Genomic DNA, 12283 nt, shown 5'->3' with positions numbered 1-12283 from the left:
GAGTCAAAGAGAAGAGTTAACTCAAACCTTTTAATTTTACTATTTTTGTTTGCTTTTAATGATTTTGCTGATACATAGTGTGGGAAAGCAAAGGTACTCCAACTAACTTTTACTATGACTTGGATTTCAGTTAAACAATTTTTTTTTGTTGCCACTGATATAAAGAATCTACTGCATAAATCTATTGCCAAAAGTATGACAAAATTCAACATATTATCTCAGCCAAATTATAATCTAAATAAATGCTGTAAGAACTAAATTCCAGAAGGAATTTAGTTTCTAATGTAATAAATTAAAATATTTCTAATTCCTTCCATTTATGCAACACATTAAAAAAATTCACTTGTCTCATTTTATCTTTAAAACAACTATTTCAGGGACATAGGACAGATATCATTCCCATTTTACAGATGGAGAAAGGAATCAGCTGAGGAATTAAGAGGCTTTTCAAGTCTTACAAATAATGAATTAGAAGAACAGGAAGTAGAATAAATTCTAGTACTAAAATGATAACCCTGAACTGTGGAATTCCAAATCCCAAAGAGAAAAGAGAAAGTCACCTTGATCAATAAGTCGAGGAAATAATCCAAAGGCCAGGTTTTTACTAAACAAGTAGGAAAAAAAAATCAAATGCAACAAAAAAAAATCAAATAAACTATGAGCACCATTTCTATTTATATATCAAAATTTTCATGGCGTAATTAATAGTAAAGGAGGGATTGTTGATCAATATTGATAAATATTCTACACGCTATAGTAGAAAGAACATTGGATTAAGTCAGCTGGGTTCAAGAATTACATGTCAAGTCTTATATTTGTTGCTCTGGGTCTGTTTTCTCATCTATAAAAGGGTAATGATAAAACTTGCAATGTTTAACATCTTGTAGAATATTTGTGAGGAACACACTTTATAAACTATAAAAGCACCATGAAAAGCACTATGAAAAAAGTGATTGATTTACGATGCTCAAGCCAAAAACTCCATGAAAAGAGAATCATGCTCTACATTCCTATCAACTCATCATGCTACTGAAAGATTCATATAAGGAAATCAAGGAAAAGGAAACAGAACTTTGAAAAAACAGCCTAATTTGGATTTTCAAAAATCTGGAATGCACAAAAATAAGGGAATTTGTGAACTTTTTTGAATATACATATTTTATATAAATATATATACACACATACATACATACATACATATACACACACATACATCAAATCTGCTCAAAAAGTATTTTTTAAAAATAAAACTATCTCGAACAAAATTTAGTAATTATGTTCACTTTCATTTCCTAACACATCCTTTTAAATACTCTAAAATGTTCAGAAGTTCCTTTCTTTTTTTCTCTCATCTAGGGATGTTTATTAAATGACTGTGTAAATACATACAATTTTTATTATATCTAAGCATCTTATTAGGTAGACTTTTCTCCCTTGAATCTAAACATTCCCTGAAAACAACCAAGTTTTTACAAAGAAAATTATCCTCATTTCAGTGAATTGTCAGATCCTATTTAGAAAAATTACTCACTGAATTTTTAAAATTACACCTAGATGTTACACACTACAGTGTGAACCTAGAGTATCAAAGCATGCTTTGTTAATTTACTTGAGTTACTGTTTTCTTCTTTGTTTACAATGAGAGAGCTTGATTTTTTATAGAAGGTAATAATTTAAAGAAATATTGAAAAATCCTGAGAAATACACTTCAAATCTAGGAATATAATTGGTAGAAACATAATAGAAGCCAATCTCTATAATGTTCTATATGCATAAACATGCACATGCCTTCATATATATTCTAAGCACACTGTTCCTATTTTACTTCCACAAACAAATTGACTTTGGTGTCTGTGAAATAGAATGAATGGCTCTTTGCTGGAGTGGTCTCCTTGAAGTCTATATGTCTTAACATTGTACAAAGTATTCCAAAAGTGTCTGAGCAGTTTTAAACATTTAATAGATTAAAGACTTTTAGAACACCCTGTACAAATGATATCTCCTTATTAATAAAATCCTTTTTAATGCTTCAATAACTAGAATTTTTAAAAGGATTCTAAGACAGATCTATCTTCTATAGAAATCACTGAATTATTAGAAGGAAACTAGTAGGTACTCTGATACCAAGCTCCTAAAACATAAAAAAAATAAAAAATAAAAATAAAAAATTCTTAGGACAAAATTTTTAAGTAATCCCAGCTCTTAGTTATGATATGAAAATGATTTTTCTCATTTTGGGAGGCCAATTAAAACTATGTTAACAAATTCAGCTAATAATGAATTATCCCTCTAGGGACACATGCAGCAGAAGGTAGAAGGTGTGTGATCAGAGAAAGAGTATATAGTTCCTCTTCACTCTCTTAATTTTAGTGCCTTCTCTCTTATAATTATTTCTTCTTTATCTTGAATATAGTTTGTTTTCACATATTTATTTGTTTTCCTCATTAGACTGTGAGCAATTTGATGGCAGATGGCCTTTAGCCTTCCACCCCTCCCCAGCACTAAGCACAATGACTGGCACAAAGTAGGTACTTAATAAATATTTATTAACTACTTTCATACTTGCCTTGCTTTTATTTCTAGCTTTATAATAACATCTGAGAAAAGATAAAATCCAAAATTCTCATTTATATCATCCTCTTTCACTGAAGAACACCAATTATTTTATTGGTATCATCTTATTAATAAAAGATGAAAATAAAATTCTGCACTTAGATGTTTGTCCACTGACATATTTAAGTTGGGTGACCAAGAAACTGTGGAATGGAAGTTGATTTATTTTTGTTGAAAACCAGTTTGGATTCTAAGACAAATATTTCCCCCTCATATAATAAAACTATGAGAATAGTTCTGCAGGTTATTTGTACAAAAATCCATCAAAAATCACTTCTTTTTTAAAAAAATTGATTAAAAAATAAAATTCAATCTCCTGAGCATGTGATAATACTTAATAGCATTACTGGAAAAACCTCACTGGATTGGGATATAAAAATTTGATTTAAGTCTTTATACTGTCACTATCCTAACTGGTAAGTTACAACCTCTCTGGGCTTATTTTTCCTATTCTCTAAAATGATACTGGACTAGAGTCTCTATTAAGTTCTTTACACTGTGATTTTATAGGACCCTATTGAACTAATAGGCTCCAAAGGAACCCCCCAAAAATCTCAAGTATAATTAATTTCCTATAAGATATTCTAACTTTGCAAGAATAAACACCAAAAATAGATACAGCCTTGACAGAGCTAAATTTCTTCAGATGGTGTCTGTCTTATAGACACTTAGTTATCACTTTGCTATTTATACATACATACATAAATATGTGTGGAGAGAAACACATACAAGAGAGACACATACAGACAGATATGTATACTTTCATATTGTCTCATCAAGTAGAAGGGAAGCTCTTAAGAGCAGGGTCTGTTTCATTTTTGCCTCTTATCTCCCCAGTACCTAAGGGCAGTTTGGCACAAAAGAGGTGTTTAATAAGTGCTTGCTGACTGACTGATTGTTTCATCATCTGTGTGATTAGAGAGGAGGAAGCCTAAGACCCCCTTCCAGGCTCAGAAGGCAAGTGACTTATCTATGGTCACTCAGCTGGAAATATCTGAGAGAGAATTTGAACTTAAGTTTTCTAGACTCCAAGTCCAAAATTACATCCATTATGCTATGCTGCCTCTTTACTGAGCAGCAGAATATGCTAAAAAAAAAAATTAGTATTGCAGTATAAGGCATTATGTAAATGTTCAAATATACAAATATATCCATATATATATTTGAGTATGTATATATTTTTATATACACATGCAAACATACAAATATACATACCTGTATAATTCTTTCACTGAAAAACTTTTCAACAATCTTTATACAACAAAAGAAACACCTTTACTGAGAAATCAAAGGATAAAGGGTCTTGCTTTGCTGGGACTATTTTCTACTACCAAGAATCAAGAGATACTGCAGCATGAATGAACAATCCTGCCTAGATGTGATAGGATTTATCAGTTAAAGAGCAGTTTTCCAGGTAGATTTCATTTCACACATTTTGTTTTCTATGTTAAGATTATAGTAATTAAGCCTTTCCTAAGGGTGGTCTGAAAAGGAAATTCCTCTTATTTTGCTCTCAATAGTAGTGATTACAAATGTCTAGAATGTCTCGAAGAACTTCTCTCCCATGGACTCATTATCTTTTATCTAAGGCAAGACAGCTAAGGGATAAACACTTCTCACTTACTCACAGTGGCTACTATCAGACATTACATAGCAAGGGAAGGAAGACCAGCTGACAATGAAGTGAATAACTCCCTACTTTTTCAAAGCCAAATCCAAAGCTCAATCTAGAAGTACCTCATGTCTCCAAACTTCTTGCTGATGGCTGTGCCCACGTTGCTGAAAGCTGCAGTTGCCTTCTGCCCTGCATGGCTCAGAGTTTCATGTGTTTTCTTGTAACTAGAAATATAAGAGAGTAACAACATTAAGTAACAGTTCAGATAACAGACAGTATAATCTCTATCTGACTCCCAGATCCTTATTTATTTGTAAAGCTATCTCTAAGGTACTATGGATTTAAGAGGGAAATAATCCATAGAAGTTAATATTCCTATTCATCATTGTACTTCACAATATAAGGTGAAAAGCCTTGGAATACCACAGTAGAAAACATGGACTCACAAAAATGAGAACAAGTGTCCTTTAAAAGCAATCTGTTTTGTATGCAAAAAGGTTCAAGAACCACTCTTTAAAAATTCATTATAATTCAGCTTTGATGGACTTTCTAAAGTAAGCACTAATCTAACTAAGCTATCTGTAGGGACCAGAAAAGGTAGATGCCTAGTGGGAAATTTAAGGTTTCGTTAGGCTTTTAATCTGTGTAAAAGTAACTTGGAAAGACAAAATCAATTTAGTTATTTAACCTATCAATGCTTAAATGTCTGATTAAAAATCAAAGATAGCCACTAGCTAAATAATTCCTTGAAGTCTCCACCTCTGAAAAGGATAATCAAGATGTTAACTACTGCTTTTCTTTTTAAAAAGTTGCTAGAGCATCCATATCTAACCTGCAAGTAGGTTTAAATTTAAGCAGGAACTTGTGAATGCAGCTTCCAGACATTCCTCCTGAGCTGTATACATGAGATTAAAATGTAACTGGGAAATATTTAACAAAACAAATAAAAATATCCCTAAATGGTTACAGGTTCTCAGGGACCCTTATGTATGAATTAATGACCCCTCTTTCTATTTGACTTTGACACCACTGTCCCGAGAATAACTCACTTCAAGTTGTTTCAGTCCCCCATCTCTCTTTTTAAGATCATGATATCACAGATTTAGGAGCCCAAAGGGACCTTAGAAGTCACCTAAACCCATCATTTTAAAGATAAAGAAATTAGAGCACAGAGTTTAACAGAATTGTTCATGGTCAGGTTGTAAGTAGCATAGCCAAGATTCATTCTTAAGTCTTCTGAATCCCACTCCAATATTCTTTCCATGGCACTGAGTCTGAATGGCCTAACAAGTAATTCCCAAGGTTTTGGTATTATTTTAAAACATAACAATTTGATGAGATAATAAAACAACATGGTACTTGAGAGTTACTTTAACAAAACTTTACTAAAATGTTTTTTGTTTCAATTTTAAAGTACTATGCAACTTTCACAGTTCCTATGATCTAGGAAATTGTCCACCAATTCTAAGTAGAAGGCTAGAATCAGTCACCTATTTGCAAATCAAAAGGTAGAATCCTAAGAGGTGCCTTTCTCCAAGAAAGGAATTTCTGCTTTAGATAGAACTCACCAGATGATCTGTTTCTTCCCTCCTCTCTCCCAATAGTACTTTATTTTTTCCAATTATAAGTAAATATGATTTCAACATTCACATTTATAAGACTTTGAGATTCACTTTTTCTTTCTTTTATCCCCAAGATAGCCAGCAATCTGATATGGACTGTACATGTACAATCATGTTAATCATATTTTTACATTAATTATATTTTGAAAGAAGAATCAGAACAAAAGGGAAAAACAATGAGAAAGAAAAAAACAACCAAGTGTTTCTACCTGCATTCAGAGTCCATAGTTCTTTCTTTGGGAAGCATTTTCCATCATGAGTTTTTAAAATTGTCTTACTGCTGCTTATCCTTCCTATCAATTTCCCATATCTACTATATTTTAAAGAAAAATTTGTAAAAGATTAACTTTTGAGGAAATGGACATATCTAGCTCTCTAAAGTGATAAGAACCACATTTACTTCCCCTTTTTCAGTCAGATGATCCTGATAAATGTTTCCTTCCCTGTTAAAATAAATGTTTTTTGGATTCTTGTCCTAAAGGAGGTAAAAAACTATTTCTTGAAATGCTTGAAACAAAAATAAATACTAGAGGGCACTGGATTTGGAGTCAAGAAGAACCAGGTTTAAATCCCATCTCATATTGTTAATAGCTGGACAAATCATTTAACTTTTCTGTCTCTTGATTTCATTATCTGTAAAATAAGGGGCTTTGGTCTCTTAGATGTCCTTCCAACTCTAAACATTTATCTTATTAAAACGACATTAACAACCAACTTTATACTTCTAGATTCACAGGGAACCCACCAGAAATACCTATTAGCACTCTTCAAACAGGGTGGAATGATATGTACATGATGTAACCCCCACCACTGAATGTTATCTCAGGGTCAATTTCCAGAAAGTTTAAAGATACTCCAGTTACTCAATTTCATAAAATAATTCACTTACTGAATATTTTCAGGGAAACATAAATGCAATGTACTTAAATAGAATGCTTGATGACAAAGATGATAAACCACAAGATCCTATCCATAAGAGCTTTTAATCCAAGAAAAAGACAAACACTACATAAGCACAATTGGTTTAATTATATGTTGTTGTTCTTTTAATCCTCAAAAACAGCTTCAAAATCTGTCCTCTTTACTGGCTCTTTCCAAATATTTATGCATATGTTTTGGTCTTTGTTTTTTTTTTAAACAAAAAAATCTGATCTACTAAATTTAAAGGCCTTTCCTAGACCTCATGATATGCTCAAGCTACTGTTATTCTATTTTTCATTTCCTTTCACCATCAAACTTTTTAAAGCAGCAGCCCATCATCTGTTCCCTCTATTTCTTTCTTTTTTTGGGAGGGGGAATATAATTGGGGTTAAGTGACTTGGCCAGGGTCACATAGCTAGTAAGTATTAAGTATCTGAGGTCACATTTGAACTCAAGTCCTCCTGACTCCAGGGCCAGTGTTCTATTCACTAGGTCATCTAGTTGACCCCTCCTTTTTAATGTATTTAATTGGGGGAAAAAACAGAATTTTAAAAAAAGGAAAACAAAAAACAAAATAAGACAAAAAACATTGTCATGTGCCCAGCAGAACACTAGGGAGGATTCAAAATATATAACAATAAATTATAGGTTCAAAAAAGGATATATAATAGTAGAGGAAATTATATTCACAAGAAATTATATTCTTTACTTTCTTATAGGTTGTTCTTTTGTTTTCTGCTTTGTAATTTTTTTACTTCTTTTTTTCCCCTTTTCATACTCCAACTTCCTCCAAGTAGGCTATAGTTATATATTTATATATACACATATATAGATATGTATATGTGCACACATACATACATATACATACATACCTCTTTCCTATCCCTGCTGACTCTTTGCTTTTCAAAGCCTTGTTAATATTACTTAACATCCCCACACCCAAGGATCCCTCCTTTGTCTTCTTCCTCTGCTTTTTGCTTCCTCCTCCTTCCATCCCTCCCCTTTATTCTTTATAGATTTTTGAAAGGCACTATATCTTTCATGGTATATTTGTAGTGTTTAATTCATTCCCAATGTGAATAGGTTTTCAGTACTATCAGCCTTCCTCCCTCTTCTAATGCCTCTGGATCTATTCTTCCTCTGCATCTTGTTTGTATTTTAACTCTGCCCCAATCTTTCTTTTGACCTATGCAATTGCTGATGTCAATATTAAACATGTGGCATACATTTCTATGTAAAAAACAAACAACTCTACCAACAATGTATTATTGTCCCACATCCTCTCCAACATTCATCATTACCTTTTCCTATCATCTTTGCCAATCTGAGAGGTATGTAGTGGTACTTCAGAGTTGTGTTAATTTGCATTTTGTAATGGGCTAAAACTTGAGTTGATGCACTGAAGTCCCAAGCACGTGAGGCTAAATAGTAATTGGACTATACTCTATTAATATATGCTTGGAGAAAGAATGGCCTCCACCCATTCTTTGTGTGAGTTCTAATATATTGTATAGGAAATGATGTAGGGACGATTTTGGTGGGTGGAGAGAGAGGGGCAGAGATAGAGGCAGAGAGACTGCTGGCCGGATTCATATCATGGCCATCCCCCTTCACCTCCACAAAGAATAAAGATCGAAGATTTTCCCTTAACCTGAATTCCTGACTTTGGCTGATTTTAAAATACATGGTCATCACAGCATTTCTCTGATCAATAGTGATTTAGAGCACCTTTTCATATAAGTCCATCTATTCTTAAAGTTTCAACAATCACTTATGTAGATAAATCCCAATCTCCAATCCCAGAGTCTAACTTTCCCTTGATTCAGTTCAGAATATCTACTGGACATTTCCTAATGTTCTGTAGGGAACTCAAACTTAACATATCTAAAACCATATATCATCTTTTCTCCAAACAATGTCTGATTCTGGATTTTCTTATGTAAATAGTACAATTTTTCTCCTCCTGAGGCATCCTTCTCCCTATTCTCAGTCACTAGGTTAAACTGCTTCTTTCAAAATATTTTTTAGAATTTACTCCTTTTTATTCTGCCAACTCAAAAAATAGCTTCTCATTAAATCAGAGTTAGATGAAGATTCCAAAGTCTCCAATTCTTCTCCTTTTAACATTGTTACTATAAATCAATTTCCCTCCAAATGCTTCTGTTCAAATACCTTTGGTATTATATACTATTATATACAAAAAATATAAAAGCATGATTTCCAAATATTTACATCATCTAGTTTCTAGTCTCTCACTATTCTCTAACATAAACTGAGCTGCTTTCTACCATGTCTCTCATTTAGGAACTTTGTCTGAGGGACCTTTGAAGGAAACTAGATATTCTAGGATGTATTCCCAAAATATGACTATGATTTCTCACTTCATGCCTCCGCTCTCTATTTTCTCTATCATTTGTTCTCCACTTATCTATCTATCCTTCACAATTTAAATCAATTCAGCAATTATTAAGTGCCAATTAGGTGCCAAGCACATATGTAGGTCCAGATACAAAAATAATAACAAATTCCAGCACACAAAGTAGCAGCATTCTATTGGGGAATATGGAGGGAGGTACACCATGTACAGAACCAAATAAATTGAAAGAATTTACAAAATATTTTCACAAATTAAAATGTCTTAATAATTAGAAAGAGTGAATCAGGAAAAGTATTCAAATCTATGAGATGGACAAGAAAAGGGGACCAGACATAGGGGACCACTTATTCAAAAGCAAAAAGACAAAAAATGAGAACATCTAGCAGACCTACTTGATTGAAAACAGTTGGTTTTTTTTCTTTTCTTTGTTTCTTTTTTGTCAAAATGAGTAAAAATTTAAAGCAGGCTCTAACTATATATAGCTTCTATAGTGATAGAGAGCAGACTTCAAACCTTGATGTAGAGGGCATAAAGGGCAGTGTAACATGAAAACAGACTGAAAAGGCAGGTAGGAGCTAAGTTGTAAGTATTTCTTATTTTATCCTAAAGGCAATACGGAATCACTGAAGAGTCTTCTGCAGAACAGTAATAGAAGAAGACCTGTGTTTAAAGAATATCAATGTGGCAACTGTACAGAGGATGAATTAGAGAAGAGACCAACTAAAGTAGAGACTAATTAAGATGCTATTATACTACTGCAGGTACATGTTGAAAGGAAAATTCTTTAGTTAGACTTTCACTGTGATTCATGATGTAAAACTCAGGGTAAAGGAATTAAAAGGGTTTTATTCTAAGTACATCACAGCAGCAATAACTGAATGATCACTGAAGATCAGCAAATGACTTCAAGGTGAAAACAGCTTTTAAAGGTAATTTTAAGATCCAGATGGGTCTACCTCAGCAAAAGAAGTGATGTTCCTTGAATCTGAGTTCCTCCCCAAAGTTGAAGAATATGACAATCTACAGGAAGGGGTACATACAAAACTGTTAATTTGGTGTTTCCTTCCTTCCTAGAGCCTCCACCAATGCTGTTTGATAAACAGGGCTGGGAACAATGGATAACCGAGTCCACATTTACCTTCAACAAATGATAACAAGTAGAGTTAAAGGAGAGGAGAAGGATGTGAGAGACTTACAGGTAGTGATTAACCAGCTACCTATGGGCTTCTTGATGTGAAGAACTAGAACAAGGGATATAATGAAGAACAAGTAGAAAAAATAGGAGAGAAAAGTATCATGGAGGCCAAAGGAGGATTTGATGTTTTAGATGAAGAAATGGTTAACCAAGTCAAAAGCTGCAGAGAAATCAAGGAGGATGAGGACTGGGATAAAATAGCTGGATTTAACAGTTGAGAAATAAATTATTTTGTTGAGTGATTAGATTGAAAAATTACAAGAGATGGCAGAGTAAACAAACAGAATTTGAAAATGTGACTATAATCCTTTCTAGTTTGGCTGTGAAAAGGAAAAGAGGTACTGTTAAATTAGGCATGGATCCACACTTAACACCATATACCAAGAGAAGATCAAAATGGGTCCATGACCTAAGCATAAAGAACGAGATTATAAATAAATTAGAGGAACATAGGATAGTGTATCTCTCAGACTTGTGGAGGAGAAAGAAATTTGTGACCAAAGATGAACTAGAGACCATTACTGATCACAAAATAGAAAATTTTGATTATATCAAATTAAAAAGCCTTTGTACAAACAAAACTAATGCAAACAAGACTAGAAGGGAAGCAACAAACTGGGAAAACATCTTCACAGCTAAAGGTTCTGATAAAGGCCTCATTTCCAAAATATATAGAGAACTGACTCTAATTTATAAGAAATCAAGCCATTCTCCAATTGACAAATGGTCAAAGGCTATGAACAGACAATTTTCAGATGATGAAATTGAAACTATTACCACTCATATGAAAGAGTGTTCCAAATCACTACTGATCAGAGAAATGAAAATTAAGACAACTCTGAGATACCACTACACACCTGTCAGATTGGCTAAGATGACAGGAAAAAATAATAATGAATGTTGGAGGGGATGCGGGAAACAGGGACACTGATGCATTGTTGGTGGAGTTGTGAACGAATCCAACCATTCTGGAGAGCAATCTGGAATTATGCCCAAAAAGTTATCAAACTGTGCATACCCTTTGATCCAGCAGTGTTACTACTGGGCTTATATCCCAAAGAAATACTAAAGAAGGGAAAGGGACCTGTATATGCCAAAATGTTTGTGGCAGCCCTGTTTGTAGTGGCTAGAAACTGGAAATTGAATGGATGCCCATCAATTGGAAAATGGCTGGGTAAATTGTGGTATATGAATGTTATGGAATATTATTGTTCTGTAAGAAATGACCAGCAGGACGAATACAGAGAGGCTTGGAGAGACTTACATGAACTGATGCGGAGTGAAATGAGCAGAACCAGGAGATCATTATACACTTCGACAACGATATTGTATGAGGATGTATTCTGATGGAAGTGGATTTCTTTGACAAAGAGACCTAACTGAGTTTCAACTGATAAATGATGTACAGAAGCAGATACATCCAAAGAAAGAACACTGGGAAACGAATGTGAACTATTTGCATTTTTGTTTTTCTTCCCGGGTTAGTTTTACCTTCTGAATCCAATTCTCCCTGTGCAACAAGAGAACTGTTTGGTTCTGCAAACATATATTTATCTAGGATATACTGCAACATATCTAACATATATAGGACTGCTTGCCATCTAGGGGAGGGGGTGGAGGGAGGGAGGGGAAAAATCAGAACAGAAGCGAGTGCAATATAAGGTTATTATTAAATAAAATTAAATAAAAAAAAAGAGGTACTGTTGTTGGAATCCTTACAAAGTGTTAACTCATTAGAGCTGATAGAGACAATGATTATCTAATTTAGCATGGTTCAGTATGATTGATCTGATCTTACAAGAAGAGGTTATGGGCCAGAACCTGAAACAAAGTACTAAGTGAAACTGATAGAAACAATGCTTGTGTTCATACCTTTAGAGAGTTCATATAAGCAAGAAGCTCTCAGGGCCAAAGGGCACTCTGGGACAGACACAGGAGCA

General features: G+C 33.6%; 1 protein-coding gene across 6 annotated transcripts in view; it reads right to left on the bottom strand.

The window, feature by feature from the left end:
• Positions 1 to 12283, bottom strand: part of TPD52L1 (TPD52 like 1) — a 162602-nt gene that overhangs the window by 13837 nt on the left and 136482 nt on the right. For all 6 annotated transcript variants that reach the window (XM_051997685.1, XM_051997686.1, XM_051997688.1 and 3 more), the window contains exon 4: positions 4351 to 4452. In XM_051997685.1, coding sequence (XP_051853645.1) covers positions 4351 to 4452 — 102 coding nt within the window. The remainder of the gene's footprint in view (positions 1 to 4350; positions 4453 to 12283) is intronic.

This window comes from Antechinus flavipes, chromosome 4 (assembly GCF_016432865.1).
Source record: "Antechinus flavipes isolate AdamAnt ecotype Samford, QLD, Australia chromosome 4, AdamAnt_v2, whole genome shotgun sequence".
Classification (NCBI taxonomy): domain Eukaryota; kingdom Metazoa; phylum Chordata; class Mammalia; order Dasyuromorphia; family Dasyuridae; genus Antechinus; species Antechinus flavipes.
This window is presented reverse-complemented; position numbering and strand designations above follow the sequence as displayed.